The sequence below is a fragment of the Pelodiscus sinensis genome, chromosome 13 (genome assembly GCF_049634645.1).
Source record: "Pelodiscus sinensis isolate JC-2024 chromosome 13, ASM4963464v1, whole genome shotgun sequence".
Classification (NCBI taxonomy): Eukaryota; Metazoa; Chordata; order Testudines; family Trionychidae; genus Pelodiscus; species Pelodiscus sinensis.
The window spans coordinates 25,743,533-25,764,009 of NC_134723.1; the positions used below are offsets into that span (position 1 = coordinate 25,743,533).

A 20,477-nucleotide genomic window follows, 5' to 3' on the forward strand; every position below is an offset into this window, starting at 1 on the left:
TTTAGGAATCTCATCATTTAATTAACAATCAGAATTCAGCGAGCAATGATGGTGATACAGCACAATTTACAGGACTTGGAATTTCTGAGTTTTATTGGTTAACATGCAGTAGGGAGGAGAAATTGACTGACCTGATTAGCTAGTATGAATTTCAAGAGGGCAAACTCCAATACACAAATTTAGAATAACATTTTAGAAATACCACAACAAATAGACAATTAACAAATTGATTTTTCTGTCATACATGTAGGACCTGTTTGTTTCCCCTTCCACAAGCTTTATACTGATTAACTTGGATTTCATTGCACTTGCTCCTAGTTTATACCAATGTAAGATCTGATTCTGCGTTAGATCTCCTAGCAAGGATCATGCAGTCATGTGGCTCCCATCTGTGATTTTTGTGAGGCAAGGCCAAAAAACAACAGTTGCATTGTCAGAGCACTCCCTAATGATGCCTCCCCTAATGGGATTGGAACCTACTCACAGGCTCCGTGCTGAGTTCAACAGCTGATGCAACATACCTTCTTGATAGTGGGAGAGGCGTCATAATCTAATTCAGACTTCTCAAAGGAAAATATGACAAATGTGCTGAACTATATATATTAGCTTGCAACCCACTCCAAGTCTTATTGAAGTTAATAACAAGCCTCCCACTGACTTCAGTGGGGACAGGATTGGGGCCTTACGTTAGGCCAAGAGAGCAACTAACAAGCTCATTTCATTAACATTAATATAATTATATGTCTTTTGGTAGTATTCAGAGGTTCAAATCAGGGATCAAGGTGAGGTGCTGTAATAAATGTTTAATCTCTATCTCAAAGTAAGGCTGTTAAAATTCATTTATCAGGCTAATCGGGCAATTTGTATAGACTATACAATTAGTCAACAGAACCACTCTGCAGAGTTGCTGCAGGGGTAGCTCCAGGAGCCGGCTTGAGCCAGGATTGAGCAATCCCGGTTTGTGCCGGCTCGGGGAGCCACCTGCGTTGCAGCTCTGAATTTAAAATGAAGTAAGAGCTGCCAGGTTCTTACTACATTTAAATGCAGAGGCGCAGTGATCAGTATGAGTCGATACTGCTGGGTCCTGGCTTGTTCTGAGTCCAGCAGCCCCTGTTGGCCACAAACAGAGGCTGGTGCAGGAGCAGCCTCTGTTCATAGCAGCCAGGGCCAGCTGTTGCAACAGGGCCTGCTTGGTGGCAGCAGTCCATGTGTGTTTGTGTGTGTGTGTGGGGGGGGCTCAGCTTCCCGCTGGGACCCCTGCGGACAGGGGTTGCTTCGCAGCCTGCTCTACCCCTCCACTGCCTCTGATAGAGGCAGCACCCCAGTGTCAGTGCTGGGGGAACCTGCTTTTAAGCTGCCTCCCCCTCCCCTCTCCCACAAGGGCTTCTGTTCCCACCATTTGCTGCCTGTTAGAGAGGCAGCAAGGGGGAGGCACTGCAGAGAGCACGGGGCCAGCAGGGACTCAAGTAGTCCCCTGCTCGCACCAGTTCCCACTGCGGCCTCTTCAGCCTTTGAAATGTACAAGAGTCCCTTCAAATGCTGAAGCAGCCACAGTGGGAACACAGGGGAGCAGTGGACTGCTTGAATTTCCTGCTTGCCCCGTGCTCCCTGCTGTGCTTTTGCTTTTGCAAAAGCTGAAATGGCCTCAGTGGGAACTGGCATCAGTGGGGCACTACTTCAGTTACTGCTGTGCCGTTTCTCCGCTACGTTCCTGCTCCCCTGCAATGGAGATGGTGCTGGGGAGAACCGGCTTTTAAGCACTGATGCTTGTGGGAGGTGGTGGTGGGGGAGCGACTAGTTGAGTCACTACTCGACTATCGGATAAGTTTATGCTTATCAGATAGTTGACTAATCGCTTACATCCCTATCCCAAAGAGCTTATAATTTGAATGTATGATGAGTCAACAGGTGGATACAATTGTTTAGAGAGAACAAGATAGGAGTGAAAAGCTCATCGTAAGTACAAGGAGCAGCACAAGTTGAACTAATTCTAAAGCTTCAAAGCAGAAACACATTGGGATATGCACAAGCCTTAACTTTTGGGATTTAGGGTCAGATTAGAGCATAAGCGATGTTTATGGTTATATATTTAAACTTCCTGAAGTCAGATTCCCTTTTTCTTTGAGCCTCCTGTAATTCTTTCCTGCAGAAGTTTCATTTTCCCATAGAATCATAGAGCTGGAGGAAACCTTAGAGGGCCATCAAGTCCAGCCCCCTGCCCAAGGCAGGACCAATCTCAATTAAATCAACCCAGCCAGGGCTTTGTCAAGCCAAGACAAACACCTCTAGGGATGGAGACTCCACTACTTCCCTAGGTAACCCATTCCAGTGCTTCACCACCCTCCTAGTGAAATAGTTTTTCCTAATATCCAATCTGGACCTCTCCCACCCCAACTTGAGACCACTGCTCTTTGTTCTGCCATCCGTCACTACTGAGAACAGCCTCTCTCCAGCCTCTTTGGAACCTCTCTTCAGGAAGTTGAAGGCTGCTATCAAATCCCCCCTCACTCTTCTCTTCTGCAGACTAAATAGACCCAATTCCCTCAGCCTCTCCTCATAGGTCATATGCTCCAGCCTCCTAATCATTTTGGTTGCCCCCCGCTGGACCCTCTCCAATGTGTCCACATCCTTCCTGTAATTGGGGGCCCAGAACTGGACACAATACAGTAATTCCTCACTTAACACAATAGATACATTTCAGAAAATGATCGTGTTAAGCGATAATGTGTTATGCGGGGTCAATTTTCTCATTTAAAGTAATGGAAAAGGTTGGGGTTGCATTTCAAGTGCACGTGCGCTCGTGGCTCCAGCCTGCACTTGCTAGCAGCCGGCCATTGAGCACAGGCAGCTGCCTGGGGACCGGGACATAAGGTTGGGGGAGAAAGGGGACTGGGTTACAGCAGGGAGGGGAGGTGTTTGGCTCTGGGAAAGGGAAGAGGCGGAGAGGGAAGGGGGATTGGGTTGGGAGTATGCCCCTGTGACAGGTCTGCCAGGACATGTACTGCATCCGGCGAGGGGGAGTTGGTGGGAAACGGCATGGCAAGTGGCAAACCCTCCGCCGCTTTGCAGGGAGGCAGGGGAAGCCCTGCACAGCTGCCAGCAATAGGCCGGCTGGGGAAACCGTGTTATTTCGAGGACGGTCGTGTTGTTCAAAAAACGCTCCCTAAAAAAAAAAAAAATCATGCTATCGTGAAAATGTGTTAAGCAGGTACGTATAAAAAGTAATTACTGTACTCCAGATGTGGCCTCACCAGAGCCGAGTGAAGAGGAATAATCACATCTCTGGATCGACTGGCAATGCTCCTCTTAATGCACCCTAATATGCCATTAGCCTTCTTGGCTACAAGGGTACACTGTTGACTCATGTCCAGCTTCTCATCCACTGTAATCCCCAGGTCCTTTTCTACAGAACTGCTACTTAGTCAGTTGGTCCCCAGCCTGTAACAATGCTTGGGATTCTTCCGTCCCAAGTGCAGGACTCTACACTTGTCCTTGTTGAACCTCATCAGATTTCTTGTGGCCCAATCCTCCAATTTGTCTAAGATACTCTGGACTCTATCCCTGCCCACCAGCATATCTACCTCTCCCACAGCTTAGTGTCATCAGCAAACTTACTGAAGGTGCAATTCAACCCCTCATTCAGGTCATTAATAAAGATGTTGAACAAAACCAGTCCCAGAACCAAACCTTGGGGCACTCCACAAAAACACAACTGCCGTCCTGACATCGAGCTGTTGATCACTACCCGCTGGGCCCGACCTTCCAGCCAGCTTTCTATCTATCTTGCTGTTCATTTATCCAGTCCACATTCCCTTAACTTGCTGGCAAGAATATTGTGGGAGACCCTATCAAAAGCCTTGCTAAAGTCAAGGTATATCACATCCACTGACTTCCCCATATCAACAGAGCCAGTTACCTCATCATAGAAGCTAATCAGATTGGTCAGGCACGACTTGCCCTTCGTGAATCCATGCTGACTATTCTTGATCATCTTCCTCTCTTCCAAGTGCTTCAAAATGGATTCCTTGAGGATCTCCTCCATGATTTTTCCAGGGACTGAGGTAAGACTGACTGGCCTATAGTTCCCTGGGTCGTCCTTCCCTTTCTTAAAGATGGGCACTACATTTGCCTTTTTCCAGTCATCCGGGATCTCTCCTGATCTCCACGACTTTTCAAAGATAATGGCCAAAGGCTCCTCAATGACATTTGCCAACTCCCTCAGTACCCTTGGAAGTATTAAGTCCGGACCCATGGATTTATGTACGTTTAGCTTTTCTAAATAGTTCCTGACCTGTTCTTTCCCCACCAAGGGCTGTCCACCTTTGTCCCATATTGCATCACTTAGTGCATTAGTCTGGGAGCTGACCTTTTCTGTGAAGACAGTTGCAAAGAAAGCATTAAGTACTTAAGCTTTCTCCACATCATCTGTCACAAGGTTACCACCCTCACCCACACCTCCTCATGCCTCCTGTTATGGGATACAACTTGTCTGGCACCCTCTTTGTTGGGTTCCAACTTTCAGGGCTGCTGTTCATTTTACATTTTTAAAATACGCAATCCCAGAGCACATTAAGTTTCGGGTTACTTGGTCTGGCAGAGGGAGCTGTGTTCCATTTCCCAACACTGAAAATTTGCTGCACATAATCTAATCTTCAAGTTTAGGCCACATTTTCAGCAGACTCTGATTGCGTTCACAAAAATACATTTGTATGCATGTAATAATGTGTAAACATTTTGCCACCATCCACAGAGGCACATACAATTTTGTAACTGCTAATACCTGTACATGTACTTTTGGAGTGTGAAAGATGAAGCCTGGTTTCAACCCTACAGATTCTTTCTAGAGTGCCCTTTTAAGGTGGTCCAGTATTTCTTGAAGTCCTCACTTGTCTTCTCTCCATTGTATGTCTGTTTTAAAAGCACTATAAAAAAATCATGCAAGAAATTCTCACTGAATGTTACTTTGCAAACAGCAATATTTACTAAGTATCTCATTATTGGTTAAAGGAATTAATAAGACAATAAAAATGTACCAAAGCTTTGTGTCATTATTTTAAATTCCTATTTTCCTAAAAGGCCTAAGTGATACTGATATGCATCCTTAATTATTGCAGAATCAAATTTCTCAACTCCAATGAAGGTGGTGTGTTTGTGCCTCTAGAGTTAAGGTTCTGCCATTATAAACCACTTCCCTTCAAGAGTTTACAACTTCTCTGTTGAAAAAATACTGCTTGAGATTTTGCATATAAGATGAGCATCTGGATTTTTTTTTCAAAGTAATTTGTCAAAATATTTTCCCTGAAGATTTAGTACTCATAACAAGTAAAGCTAGCAAATCTACTCAGAAAGCAAATAAAAAAGCTCCCTGCCTGTGATTAGATCCATTCCCCTGACTCTGAAGACAGAACACTATCTCACCAAAAGCTTCAGAGGGGTAGCTGAGTTAGGTCATAACAGGAAAAACTTAAAAAACAACAAACAGTCCAGTAGCACCTTAAAGACTAATAAAACATGTAGATGGGATCACAAGTTTTCGTGGGTGCAACCCACTTCTTCAGATGATAGGATAGTTTTCCCTGTCTCACCAAAGACATTCTCCTTCCTGTCTTCCAAGCAGGAATTTTTATTAGCATCCTGAACACCTGGAGGTAAGAGGAACTGAAGTTTGTCCAGATAAATCTGGTCATATCCTTACAGCTCTAGCTGGTATCCTTCCCCTCCATCAAGTAGGCTTGTCCTTACAGTAAATTTTGTTCTTAGGAAATATGTGAGAACCAGATGAACATACAGCCATCTCTATAGCCACAAGAAGGCTGGAGGGATAGGGGGTAGAAATGAGATTACACAATGCCAGCGAGTCTCCCAACATCATTAAATCAATATGCAAAACCACAGCCTGTGAAGTTTAACAGATATACCCTTCTATCTTTGGAGTGAACAAAACCCTCAAACAACTGTGGCCATTCAATGGCCTTGATTACCCCTTTAACCTGTGTGGCGTAATAGGGGTGCTGTCTGCTCTGTAACCCAGTGTCCCCCTGCGCTGTGATGTGATATTCTCACTGACTTTCCCAAATGCGTATGAACCCAGACACCTAGGCTCAGCCTTCCAGGGAGAGAGACAAAGGGAGGAAGGGGGAGACCAACACCTGGCTGGGGGGCAGGGCCTGAGAGGGAGACAGTTGCTATCTGGGAAGCATGGAGAGAAGAGGCTAAGCTGGAGCCTAGGGGCAATGGACCCTAACTTTAGGGTCTGAGGCACCCTGTAGCCACATCACATATGTGCAGGGCCGTCCTGAGCCATTTGTGCGTCGTGGGTGTGTGGCCCCACCCCGGGCATGTGACGCATGTGCGGCCTGGTGCATGGGCAGCCGTGGCACCCCCTACAATGGGGAATCCTGGGCAGTAGCCCAGTCACCCCGTAGCTTGGGCCGGCTCTGCATGGCTACATCTACACTGGCATGATTTTCCAAAAATGCTTTTAATGGAAAAGTTTTCCGTTAAAAGCATTGTCGGAAAAGCACGTCTAGATTGGCAGGATCATTTTCGCGATTAGGGCTTTTTTGCGGAAAACAGCACTGGGCCCTTTTGCGCAAAAGACTTTCGGAAAAAGACTTTTGCCCGAACGGGAGCAGCACAGTATTTCCAGAAAAGCACTGACAATCTTACATTAGATCGTCAGTGCTTTTCCGGAAATTCAAGCTGCCAGTGTAGACAGCTGACACGTTTTTCCGGAAAAGCGGCTGATTTTCTGGAAAAACTCACCAGTCTAGACACAACCCCTATGTGCTGTGCTGCGCTGCATCCTGAAGGAACAATAAGCCCCGCTCTATTCTACGACTGGCGGAGTCTGTTCTTGCTGCTATGGGGCTGCAAGATTCGGTGGACCCCCAACTCACCGACACAACCTGTCCAGCCAATCCTCGCACGTGTTGAATTAAGACGGGTGAAAGAGGGGGCTCGCCCCTCTGCCATAAAAGCCACAAACCCTGCCCCAGCACCTGCGGAGTCACCTCAGCGATCCCCGAGCAGCACCGGCATCTACCCGCCCTGGCGTCCCCACGAAGGCGATTCTCCCCAGGGAGGGCTCGAGGGCCTCGCCCGGCTGCGGGCCTTTGGGCAGGATGAGCTGGGCCGGGCTCACGGAGCCAAGGGCATATAACGTGCCGGCAGCGGGGCTCCAGTTGGTGTCTGAGCAACGTGGCTGCGCAATGCCAGGGCCAAGCCGCAGCGAACAGGGGGGTGAAGCGAGCTGGGGGCAGGAGAGAAGGGGGCGTCCGCAGGCGGGTTACTGGGGGGATCCCATCGCGTGAGGGGCCGCACAGTCCGGGGGGGAGGGGGCCCAGCTCGCTCGCGCTGTGTGCTCCGCACAGGAAGCAGGCGTGGCGGGAACCTCGGCCTTACGCTACAGGCCGCAAGAGTCCGCCTGAGCGGTGAGTGACAGGGCAGGGAGCCAATGGGGACGAGCCGGGAGCGAGAGTGGGGGGGCAGGCTGCGCGCGGACGGCGGGTGGCGGCGCGCGCGCCCCGCTGCATGGAGACCATGCCCTGCCACAACCGGCCGTTGGGCGCGGCGGGCGGCCCCCGCCAGCAGGAGGACCAGCCGGCAGCCGGGGTGGGGGGCGGCTGTGGCAGCACCCGGCTGATCCGCTTCGCGGAGGCTGGCGCCGACAGCAGCCCCAGCCCGGACAGCGGCAGCAATGGGGTCCCGTCTGAGGAGCCCGGGCCGCAGCCGCTGCAGATCGGAGCCCAGCTCAAGCTGCTGCCCATGAACGACCAGATCCGCGAGCTGCAGACCATCATCAGGGACAAGTGAGAGCGGGGGCGGCGGGGAGAGCGGAGAGCTCCGTGGGGAGAAGGCGTGTGTGTGTCAGGATGTGGGAGTGGACGAGTCCGGGTGAAGGGAGGGGGAGCGGCAGGGGGCAGGGCGGAGGCTTGGGGCAGAAGGGGATCGATTGGGGAGGCTAGGCTGGAAGCGGGGGAGCAGGAGGGGTCGTGCTGGGGGCATGTGCGGGCAGCAATTGTACGGGAAGGGCATCAGGCAAGGTTTAAAGTGTCCTGAGTGACAGGACTTGGCTGAGCAAAGTAGGGCTGTGAGGAGGGCCAGACCCTCTTAACAACTAGGCTGAGTCTGGCAGCACCATAGGTGGTCACACAAGGGACACCACTGTTCAGGCATCCCACCTTTTTTGAGACCCGATGCTTTCCTTCTCAGGCTCTGCCAGCATTTCAAGGGGTAAGTAAATATCTGGGGGTTTATTTTTCTTCTGGATCTTGAGCTTTTGCATTTATCTGCAGTGCCCCTTTTCCAAGTGGGGAGCCGCACGTCAGATGGTGCTGCTGAAACATTTTTGGCTTGTCTCTCACTGGTCCAGGGGTAAAACTTGCAGCCCTAAGCCTGGGCCTGGGTCAAGTGACTCAGCCTCATGGGATTCAGGTTGAGGGGCTAAAAATTGCAGTGTAGACATTGGCGCTCAAGTGGAGCCAGTGCTCTGAGACTCTGAGTCTACTCAAAATCTTAGAATCTGAGCTCCACCGTAAACCCCAGCATCTACACTGCAATTTTATAGTCCCACAACCTGAGCTCCACAACTCCAAGTCAGCTTGAGGCTATGCCATGTGTTTATCTCAGTCCAGACATAGCCTAAGGATTTGTTTACACTGCAGTGCCAGCCTAAGGTTCAAAGTCAAGCTGAAGCTTAAACCTCTGTGTGTCTAAACAAAAAATGTCCTACCCCAGGGCTTGGATTCAGAGTGCCAAGATCCTATGGGCATGGAGGGCCCAAGCCTTAGTTCAGCTGGGACCCAACAGTCAAGCCCTATTATTTTGCATCTTTGCTGGACTCATGCTCTAGGAGGCTGCCAAAAATGTCCCACAATTTCATGGGTTGACTCTGTGTCCTATGGACAATCATGTTTTTCCATACTCCATAGGGCTGTAGTGGGAGGGTGCTAGGACTGGACTCTAGCCTGTATAATACTGTGTAGATGCTGGAACCTTAGGTTGGGACCTCAGGTTCAACAATTCCTAACCTGTGCTTACAATTGAGTGTAGACACTCAAGCCCAATTTAACAAACCCCAGTGTTTGCTAACAAGTTCTGCTATTCTAAGAGTTGGTGCAGTCACATGGGATCACACTGGTGACAAATTTGAGTTGTCTAGCCTTGGTACAGCCGGTCCCCGAGTTGCGAACGACTTACAACTGTTTGCAGTTATGACCAAAGGTGTTGTAAATGGCGGACCCCAAGTTACGAATGCGAGCCGCGCTTACGAACAGCGCGGTTACGTGTAACTCTGGGGTCCGACTTATGAACGAACCAAGTTACGACCAGTTGCTTAGTCTGTTACTGGTTCGTAAGTCGGGAAGAGGCTGTATATCCTCAGTGCTGTTGTGTAGCATTAGAAATGTTTTACTATTCCCTCAGAGGAAACAAATCATTATAAATGTCTTTAAAAACAAGCTGTGCATAGCCTGACATATGAATAAATCAGATTCAAACATTAGGTGGGGACAGGCCCTTTGAGACCACTCTGTGTTCTGGTTGTGGGATGTCATGGAATCCAGTCTGAGTATGTCCATTGAAATTGGTATCAGATTCTAATTTTATATGCAGACTTCCAGTGGAGAATGATTATAGAATAATAATAGGTAGGAGGGCTTGACATCATCTTCCTTAGATGTGTTAGTGCTTATACAAATACTGTAATATTCTACAGTAATGGTCGAAAGTCTTGATACAAGTGGCTGAATGTTGCAGCTGTATCAGGTGATTTGTGTGCATGGATTACCTCAGGAGCCTTGAGTTGGACATGAGAGGCTGTGAGTTGGACAGTTTCCAGCTCACCTACTGCCTGTTCTCTCTGTAACTGTAAATAATTAATACCAGAATGCCATATCCTGGCTGTGAACTCTGCTTCAATACCTTTTATGCTAAATAAATTAATCCCATGACTTTTAAAGCTTCCCGTAATATCCTTGTACTCCTTAGTTTGAGTCTTTTGCTTCCTAAGCTTTGGCAGGTTCAGCACTCATCAAAACCTTTCAGACAAGAAAACATAAGACTTTGTGGTAGTAAGCTGCAGCTTTCTTTCTCCAGAGCAGTGTTTCCTAGTCTTTTTGATACCAGGGACCAGCTTGTTTGCTTCCCAAACTCTGTGAGGGAGACCTCAGGGACCAGTGGTTTAGAAGCACTGCTTTAGAGAAATCGGGGGTTAAGAAATAAATAGTGGTGGTTTAACTCAACTAATCTTTGGATTTTATTATGTCGTGCACAGAATAAAAAGTCTGTGTGGAGCCATAAGAAGCTGGAGAAGGTATCAGCCTGTACCCTGTTGCATTTTTTGGAAATTGGTCATATGAGAGACACCCACAGGGTCTATTTGTAGGTGCAAGCCAACTGTCTTGATTCTGATGCAGTCTCTTATGTCCAGGCTTGTTTACATTTTGTGCATGACAAAGACAAAAACTAGTCACAAACAATGTAAATATCCTTTCACCCACTTCATTTGTCTTGTTTGTAGTCCACTCACTCCTACAACACATCTTGAGCCAACCTGCTTTTCTCTATTCTGGAGTTGGACAGTGCCACTCCTTAAGTTACAGATGTAGTGCAACATCCTGTTCATTTCTATGTGGAACAGAGTCCCTTTATTTCTCCAGGTCTCCGAATTCAGGAGAGGAGGTCAGGACTGAGAATAGAAACACATTATTAGTAGTGCAGGACATGACCAGTAAGTCACTAGTTTGGCCAGGGAAGTGACACGGTATGTGGTAAGGCGCTATTTACATACAAAGAGTAGAAAGCAGCACTACATTAGTCCTCTGCTTCAGAGCAGGAAGAACCATTGCTCAATGGTCCAGCTCAGGCTTATTGTAGACACCTCCATTGGTGCCACTGTGCCATTGAGTAAGTCGGTTCCATTACAATCCCCACTTCTCTGGCTCCCCCGTTTGCTTTTCAAATTCCTGCTGTTTTGAACCCCACACTCATTCCTTTGCGTGAGAAGAGTCTCCTTTTTTGTAAGCTTGGCTTTAAAAAAAAATCAAGTTTTTAAGGCCATAAATCAGTGTGTGATATATGTTGCAGTCTCATGTGCTAAACAGGTATTAAAATAAAGCATATAAAAATACAAAGAAGAGGCTAAAGTAGCATGTGACTTGGAGTCTTAACTAGGTTGGTTGCAATTCTGCTCCTGACTTGCAATGAGTGTAACGTGTTTTAGCAGGAGAAGGGAGCAACACAAGATATAACTAACATTCCCTTTTCCCCCAGTAGCTGATAGCTATAAACTTACCTAGCAAGAAAGGGAATGGAGAAAGTCTTCAAGAGCTGGGATTCCCAGAAGGCAACTGTGAAAGAGAACAACACACTGAGGCTGCCTCTGGAATAACTTTAAGGAAGAGAATTGCTTTTGATCGTTTTCTCAGGGTTATAAAAGCCAGTGAGCAGCAGCACAAAGCAGACAAGACTTTTGCTAGTTTCATGGCTGTTATTCAGACCTGGCTGGGCAGCAAGGAAATTGTCAACACTTTTGAAATTCTATTTGTGACTGACTGGGAAAAATGGACTATTGAAGCAATTGCCACCAGGTACTTACTAATGGCCCTCCCTGATCTTGTTGTATCTGTTTTTGGTTGGGCCATTGACAGGTGGTGTTGTGTGAAATTTTCAAGCAATGGTTTAAAGTATCCATATCCATACAACATTTGACCTCTTCAGGTCACTGTATGCATTAAGTAATCTTCTATGGTTTAAATAATTTTAAATTAGGATTTTTCTGTCTATTGTTTTTCTCTGTGCTGAAGGGTAATCTTATCACAGGCACAGAATGCATGGAGCTGTTGCAATCTCTAGGAAGACAGGCTGTGTAGGTCCCATTGAAAGTAGCTCTGCACATCAAACTCCCTGGCAGCTGTCTTGGCTGCAGAGCAGAAGGGGGTTTTTGAGAGTGGGCTGTGGAGAGAGGAAGGATTAAGTTCCATCCTGCCACCACCCCCAACACTTACAAGTTGTTGGTGAGAAGGGTTTCACTTGAAAAGAGTTGTGAAGCTAATAAAGAAAAACTTTATAGTTCTGGGTATTATGGGAAATATTCCATTCCCTGAACCCAAATGCGTGTCTTTCTTGCTGCAAGTAAAAAAGTGGTTAGCTCTTCCAAGTGTATTCAGTACGTCTTTGGGTTGGCAAGCCTACTGGGTACTGGCTAATTCTTTCTTTGAGGAGATTTACATATAAAATTAATTGCACTGCTGTTATTTTGTTAGGAGGAGGTGGAGAGTGAAGGTGGAGGCTCCTAAATATGAATCACTAACACATATACTGAAATGATGACAAATCTCAGAGCTGCATTTGATCCTAAACATAGCACGATGACAAGGTAGCAGAGTTGTAATTGACATTCAGAGCTTTTCACTAAATAATTACTAGAAAAAAGAGTAAGAAGGGGGAAATTCATAGAATACTAAAACTGGAAGGGACCTCGAAAGATCTTCAAGTCCAGTCCCCTCCCCTCACGGCAGGACCAAGCATGGTCTAAATCATCCCTGATAGATGTCTGTCTAACATACTCTTGAATATCTCCAATGATGGAGATTCCACAACCTCCCTAGGCAATTTATTCCAGTATTTAACCACCCTGACAGGAAGTTTTTCCTAATGTCCAACCTAAACCTCCCTTGCTGCTCCCTTGTTTAAGCCCCTTCTTCCCTGTGACACCCTTTTAGATACCTGAAAACTGCTATCATGTCCCCCCTCAGTCTTCTCTTTTTCAAACTAAACAAGCCCAGTTCCTTCAGCCTTGCCTCATAGCCCATGTTTTCTAGACCTTCAATCATTTTTGTTGCTCTTCTCTGGACCCTCTCCAATTTCTCCACATCTTTCTTGAAATGTGGTGCCCAGAACTGGACACAACTCCAATTGAGGCCTGATCAGGGCAGAGTACAGCAGAAGAATGACTTCTTGTGTTTTGCTCACAACACTCCTTTTAATGTATCCCAGAATCATGATTGCTTTTTTTTGCAAGTGTTACACTGTTGACTAATATTTAGCTTATGGTCCACCATGACCCCTAGATCCCTTTCTGCAGTACTCCTCCTTAGACAGTCACTTCCCTTGAGGCTGTTAAAGGCAAGTAGGTTTCCAATATAACATGGTCTTTCACCTGTCATTTTATTATACTTTCACAGGAGAAACAATGCAGCAGCTTTGCTATCTCAGAAAGACAGCTGCATTTCAGTGGTGGAGGAACAGATTCCACAGTGCAACAGTGTCTTTCATCCAGGAAGGTTTTAAAATGTTCACTGCTAAACCACTTAGGGGAGAAGGAACAGTTAGGCAAAGTGGGAATAGTATAATTCATTTTCTCTGGTCTCCTTAAGTAACTATAGTGCTAGAAATCCTCTCTTAAGAATGAATGCAGCATTGATGGGCATAGAACTTTACAGGTAAGACTAGTTCCTTGCTGCCAAGAGGTTGGGCTGCTTGATATAGGTATCATATGGAGACATGAATAAACAATGCTAGGAAGGCGGAGTGAGGAGGAGGTAGGGGCAGGCTGGATATGATGACCATATTTTCGGAACCAACTGCAGCTAAGGAGAATGGTGTAATTTAAATTATTAAACAGATTAAGAAGTTTAACTTTCTCATGTTATTTAAAATGAAGTTTGATAAACTAAAGTACAATATTTTATGTCCAACACAAAAGGTTTCAATATTTTCTTTCTTTATGGCAGGGGTGGGGAACCTTTTTTGGGTCAGGGGCCACTGATGCACAGAAAAATCAGTTGGGGACCACAGAAGCGAGAAGCAAAAAAATTCTCCAAAAACCCCAACCCTCACTGATGTGGCCCTCAACTGCGACACTTCGCTTCTCTGATGCTTCAGCTTCACAGGGTGAAGGGAAGGGACAGGGAGGACTGAAGTTCAGGATTTCTCATAGGCCTGATTTACTTTCTGGGGTTCCAGAGTTAGTGGATTTTATGGACCCTCTTAGGCTCTGGGGTAGGGACAGAAATGAGGGGTTCAGTGTGCGAGAGAGGGCCACCAGTGAATGGAAAAGGGATGGGGTGCAGAATCTGGGAGGGAGGTGGGGTGCACAAGGACAGGTTGCAAGGTCTGGGGTGGAGGTAGGGTGTAGAAGCAGGCTGGTAATAGGGAGTCTAGCTACGTGGATGCAGGAGCAGGATGGGAATAAGGTGTCTGGCCAGGAAGGAGAGTACAGGAGCAAGGGTAGGTATCTCAGCAAGCTGGGGGTGTAGTGTCTTGGCCGGGGGAGGGGAGTGAGGGGGATTGGAATGTGGGGGGTATGGGCATGCGGGGGGATTCTAACCTGGCTTTGTGATGGGGGAAAGCTTCTAGACAGTGTGCTGCCATTCCCTTAGTGGGGTGGGGAGGGAGCTTACCCCTCTCCTTCCCCCCCCATGCAGCAAGGAGCCTGTGCAACTGCCAGGCTGCAGCACCAGTTTGGCTTCCCACTAGGAGGGCTCAGGGCGGGGGAGGTGAAGAAAGCGCCAACTTTCCCTGCCAGCCCAGGCTCATGGTAGAGAGCAGCAGAGTGAGCGGCTCGATGCGCTGCTGCTCCTGCAGTAGGGTGGAGAGGACAGTGCACGGAATGCACCTGCCAAGCCCGAGTGCACCCCGCCTTGCACCGCCCCAGATGGACTCTGCGCCGAGGTCTGGGAGTGGCTCTGCAGGGTTTTGCTTCAGACCTGGCTGCTCCCCACTTTGGTAATAACAGCGGCCGCTGTAACAAGCGGCTGCCTGGAGATGGAGGAGGTGGCAGTGCGGCTGGACCAGGGCCCTGCACAGCAGAGGCAGCGCCACAGTGAGAGGGAGGAGGCTGCATGGTGGTGGGGCAGCCGCAGTGAATGGCAGGAGTTTGCGGGAACTCAAAAAATGGTCTGGACTCTGGAAACTGTATGCCACCGGAAGCAGCCCCGGCTGCCCACTGGCAAAGCACCCAGAGAGCTACCTACTTTCTCTGTGGGGTGGGGAGATAGGGAGGCCGTTGCTGCTGCGCCGTGCTAGTGTGAGCCTGTCACAGCTGGGAGAAGGGAAATGGCAATGCATGGAGTCGGGGGGGCTAGTGTTCCCCATATGCCGGATTGGGTGGGAAAGCTTGGGGCTTTCTCCACCCCTGACTTTCATTGCATGTGTCACTGAAAATCATCTTGCATGCCACTTATGGCATGTGTGCTATAGGTTGCCGACCCCTGATATAGGGAGACAATTTTCAGCTCTTACTCAGAAGAATGGGAGGGATAGTCTTTTATACTGTGACAAAGGTTAGTTCTAGATCATCCTGCTGGATCATGAGGATAGTTGGGGCTAATGAAGAAGGAGGGCACTGTGGGGCTCTGTATTCATTCCGTTTGGAGATGGGTGGGAAAATGGGAGCTCATGCAAATAAGTCTTTCTCCCCTCTCTCCAGGAAACAGGGAAGCGGATGCAGTCCTACTGTTGCAATAACTATCAGGCATCTGTTGCAAAATATGGTATGGAAAATCAAGCAAAATCAGATACTTAAAAAAAAGCTCTTACCGTTGTGGGTTAGGTGGCACTTCCTGGGTTCCCTTCTTTAGGATTCTTACATAGCTCTGTGTCTATGAAGTCCTGCCATGCTGTGGTACTCTGGTAAGCAGAGGAGGGTGAAGATTTGGGTTACTCTGGCAAGTGACTTCTTTAGGTTTATATTACAGAGCCTGCAGCAAAACCTACCTGGGAGCAGGGCCACCAGTCATTGCCAGCCCCATTGTCATGAGGGAGGCTTCACTGTGGGCTCTGTAGCCGGCTCCCTGGAAGCAGGCTGGCAGCTTCTGCTGGCACATGTTCCTGGGAGCCACAGTGAGATGAGGGTGTATGGGCCAGGCCCACCATGCACAGGGGCTCCTCCAGCCAGCTGGCTGAAATAGCCGCTGCCTGCAGTGGACCCTGCTTCAGTTCCTACTGGTTAATCGGAACTGATAAGCCTTACCTGGTAAGGCTGAGGATTACTGGTTAACCTTTTACATTCCCTAACGCAGCAGTTCTCAAACTGGACAGTAGGACCCCAAAGTGGGTTGCCAACCCCATTTTATTGGGGTCACCAGGGCTGGCTGGCTTGGATTTTCTGGGGCCTATGGCTGAAACTCTACCCAATTCCCATCACCTTGGGTGGTGGGGCTCAGGTTATAGGCCCCCTTCCTGGGGCTAAAGCCCTTGGGTTTAGACTTTTGCCCTCACCTAGGGTAGTGAGAATCGGGCTTTGGCCGCATCACCTGCAGCAGTGGGGTTTGGGCGAGTTCACGCTCCTGGGATTGTGTAGTACAGTAAAACTCCGATGGTCCGGCACCATCAGGAACCCGGAAGTGCTCCGGGCAGCTGGACCATTGGAACTGCTCTGCCCCCAGCTTCCCCAATTCAGCCGCTGCTAAAACTGACCAGCGGCTGAATTGGGGAAGCCTGGGGCAGAGCAGCTGGAGTGCTGCCGGGTAGGTCCCGTAGCGCTGCCCCTCGGGGCTGCAGGACCAACCCGGAAGCACCCCAGCTGTCCCTGATTCAGCCACTGCTAAAACTGACCAGCGGCTGACTCCAGGAAGCCGTAGGCAGAGCTGCTCTGCCTTGGCTTCCTGGAATCAGCCCCTGATCAGTTTCAGCAGCAGCTGACTTGGGTACACCTGGGACAGAGCAGCTGGGGGGCTGCCGGGTTGGTCCCCGCAGCTCCGAGGTGCAGCACTGCGGGGACCAACCCCGCAGTGCCCCAGCTGCTCTGTCCCAGGCGTCCCGATTCAGCTGCTGTTGAAACTGACTAGCGGCTGACTCCAGGAAGCCCGAGGCAGAGCACCTTTGCCCCAGCTTCCTGGAGTCAGCCCCTGATCAGTATCAGCAGCGGCTGACTTGGGGACACCTGGGGTAGAGCAGCTGGGGTGCTACCGGGTTGGTCCAGTAGCGCTGCTCCTCGGCGCTGTGGGACCAACCTGGCAGCCCCCAGCTGCTCTGCCCCAGGTGTCCTGATTCAGCCGCTGCTGAAACTGACCAGCAGCTGACTCCAGGAAGGGTCAGCGCTACCAGACCAACCAGGCAGCACTCCAGCTGCAGGCCTCCCGATTCAGCTGCTGCTGAAACTGACCGGCAGCGGCTGAATCAGGGACGCCTGGGGTAGAGCTGGACTATCGGAAGGTTGGGCTATGAGGGGTCTGAGGTGGCATCCCCCCCACCCCAGACCCCTCCTAGCCCCCCCCTTCCGATAGTCCGGCATATTTTATAATCCGGCACCCCCCCTGGGTCCTAAAGGTGCCGGATTATCGGAAGTTTACTGTAATTTTTTTCAGAAGGGAATAATGGTGCAGTGAAGTTTGAAAATCACTGGTATTGGATGTAAATTTTGAACCCTCTAATGGAGTGTGTACTTTTACATTTAAATGCTGGTTATGTGAGAGCACACTGCTGTAGTCTCTTGTTTATAGTTCTGTGCTGTGAGACTGTAAAAATCAACTCTCAGAAGTTCATTCATTCCTGGCAGGGATAGATTAGATTTAGTGATCTGGAGGCTAAAACCTGTAGCATTGCAATTTGCGATAAAAACAAGTCTAGTGAACCCAAGATCTCTGGTTTCCATAGAAGCAACTTCATTAGCTCAGATCAGTATTGTGTCTGTATTGTTTAAAATCCAGACTTAACATTGGGTAGGGTGTAAGTTTAGGTATTTAAAGTTTATTGTGGCTTTTGTATATGACCGTTTTATTATATTCTGCTGAGGCTTTTTATTTCCTGAGGTGTTTAGAGTGAATAATATAGAACTGAAGACAGTAAAGCAGCAGGGTATATGCTCCTAACTGCTATACAAAGCAGGAGGATGATTCAGCAGTGCATAGCACATCAGTGAGATGACTTCACTACTGGGGGGCACAGTTCAGGGTGGCATCCCTTGCATGTTCCATTTCTGGCAAGGCAGACACTTAAAATACACTAGGTGCCTGAAATTCTAGTTTTGACAAGAAGAACATGGCTTTATTGCAGGGATTGGCAAATTCCAGCCTAAGGGCTGGATCTGGTCCGCATGGGTAGTCCCTGCTGGTTAGTCCCTCCACCTCCATGTTTACCTGCACCTTCACAGGTGTTGGAGGATTGCAGCTCTTGTTGGCCACAAATTGTCATTCGCAGCCAATGTGAGTGGTGGGAAGCGGCATCCCCGCCCACAGCACTTCCCGCTGCTCGCATTGGCTGCAAATGTCAACTTGCAGCCAACCTGAGCTGCAGTCTTCCGATACCTGCGGAAGTGCAGGTAAACATAGCAGTGGCGGCCCGCTAGGAACTAATGTGGGCTGCCATTGTTTTATTGCCCACCCCTGCTTTATTGCTTCAGTATATTTTTTTTGTCTTTTGTGATAGTTTCTTTAATACAAAACAAATAAAAAAGTTTTCCATAAATAATGTTTCCATAAGATTTCACTGAAATGTTATCTGGATTGAACCTTACCTGCAGTGTTTTGAAGTTGTTGTTCACATCAGTACAGGTCTAAAATGGACAGATGCTTAAAAAACAAACCTATCCCCCATCTGAAAACTTTACTGTTATAAGGAAACACTGAAGTTATCTAACAGATTTGCACCAAGCACAATGGTGCAAATAAGTGATGGTCACATAAACACCACCCTATACCGAAAACCTATTGACCACTATGCCTACCTTCATGCCTCCAGTTTCCTCCTGGACATACCACACCCATTGTCTGCAGCCAAGCATTAAGATATAACCACATTTGCTCCAACCCCTTAGACAGAGACCAACACCTACAAGATCTTCACCAAGCATTCTTGAAACTACTATACCAGCCAAAGGAAGTGAGGAAATAGATTAACAGAGCCAGACGTGTACCCAGAAGCCTGCTATTACAAGACAAGCCCAACAAAGAAACCAACAGAACACCACTGGCCATCACTTACAGTCTACAGCTAAAACCTCTCCAATGCATCATCAGTGATCTACAACCCATCCTGGATAACGATCCCTCCCTTTCACAGGCCTTAGGAGGCAGGCCAGTTCTCTCCCACAGACAGCCCACCAACCTGAAGCAAATTCTCATCAGCAACTGTATGCTGCACCACAGTAACTGTAACTCAGGAACCAATCCCTGCAACAAACCTCGGTGCCAACTCTGCCTACATATCTACACCAGCGACACCATCACAGGACCTAACCAGATCAGCCACACCATCATGGGTTCATTCACCTCTACATCTACCAATGTAATATACGCCATCATGTGCCAGCAATGCCCCTCTGCTATATACATCGGCCAAACTGGACAACAGTCCCTACGTAAAAGAATAAACGGACACAAATCAGATATCAGCAGGGCTCGCTAAACTGCGGTGAGCACCGCTTTCCAGCCGCGCTGTCCGGCGATCTGCGCATGTGCAGATCGTCCAAACCCGGCTCTTCCGGGTTGCAGTCTACTTGCCACGGGCGAGTAGATTGTATTATTTGTCGAGCCCTGGATATCAGGAATGGTAATATACAAAAACCTGTAGAACACTTCAATTTCATTGGACACACAGTAGCAGATTTAAAGGTAGCCATCCTGCAACAAAAAAACTTCAAGAACAGACTTCAAAGAGAAACTACTTGATTACCTGCATCCTGCTTAAAAGACCTTTTAAGACTTCACTTGAAAGAGAATCCTCTGAACTGTTGTTCATGCTTAAATTCGACACTTTACACTCAAGTTTGAATAAAGACGCTAATTATCTTACCCATTACAAAGATAGCTTCCCCAATTATCACCTCTAATATCATTAGCTCACAGACATTTACCTCCGTCCCTCCATCCCCCTTCTGTTCTGAAATTTGATTTGTCCTTTTCATATGTGTTCATTTTTTTAAATTGTATCCTTTGGTGTATATTGTTGTGACAATTTTCTTCCACTATTTGATCTGAGGAAGTGGGTCTGGCCCACAAAAGCTCATCACCTATTAAACCATCTTGTTAGTCTTTAAAGTGCTACACAGTCCTGTTTTTTGTTTTGCTGAGCTACAGTTCATCCGCAAATTTGACATCATCACTTTAGGATTAAACAAAGACTGTGAATGGCTGGCTAACTACAAAAGCAGTTTCTCCTCTCTTGGTGTTCACACATCCACATCAGCTGCTAGAAGTGAGCCTCATCCTCCCTGTCTGAATTGACCTTGTTATCTCTAGCCTTACTCTTGATTGGTACTCTTTTCTTATGCCTGTATATTTATATCTGCCTCTGGAATTTCCACTACCTGCATCTGACGAAGTGGGTCTTTGCCCACAAATGCTTATGCTCCAATAAATCTGTTAGTCTATAAAGTGCCACAGGACTCCTTGTCGCTTTTATAGATTAGATAGAAGAGTTCTTCAGTTCGTTTGAATATACATATGGATATCATATAGTATGTTTGCACAAAGAAATGTAGGAATTGCCATACTGGCTCAAACCAATGATCCATTTAGTCCAGTATCCTCTCA

At 47.8% G+C, this 20,477-nt stretch overlaps 1 protein-coding gene and 1 long non-coding RNA gene across 2 annotated transcripts in view; one reads left to right on the plus strand and one right to left on the minus strand.

Moving 5' to 3' along the window:
- LOC142831232 (uncharacterized) lies at positions 1-16,591 on the minus strand. Its single transcript, XR_012906903.1, has 4 exons — positions 15,544-16,591; positions 11,297-11,351; positions 6,900-10,690; positions 1-4,922 (listed from the first exon to the last, which is right to left on the minus strand). It is a non-coding gene; the product is annotated as an uncharacterized LOC142831232 (long non-coding RNA).
- The window catches only part of UPRT (uracil phosphoribosyltransferase homolog), a 27,239-nt gene continuing 14,295 nt past the window's right edge, over positions 7,534-20,477 (plus strand). Inside the window, exon 1 of the mRNA XM_075940894.1 lies at positions 7,534-7,811. Coding sequence (XP_075797009.1) covers positions 7,534-7,811 — 278 coding nt within the window. The remainder of the gene's footprint in view (positions 7,812-20,477) is intronic.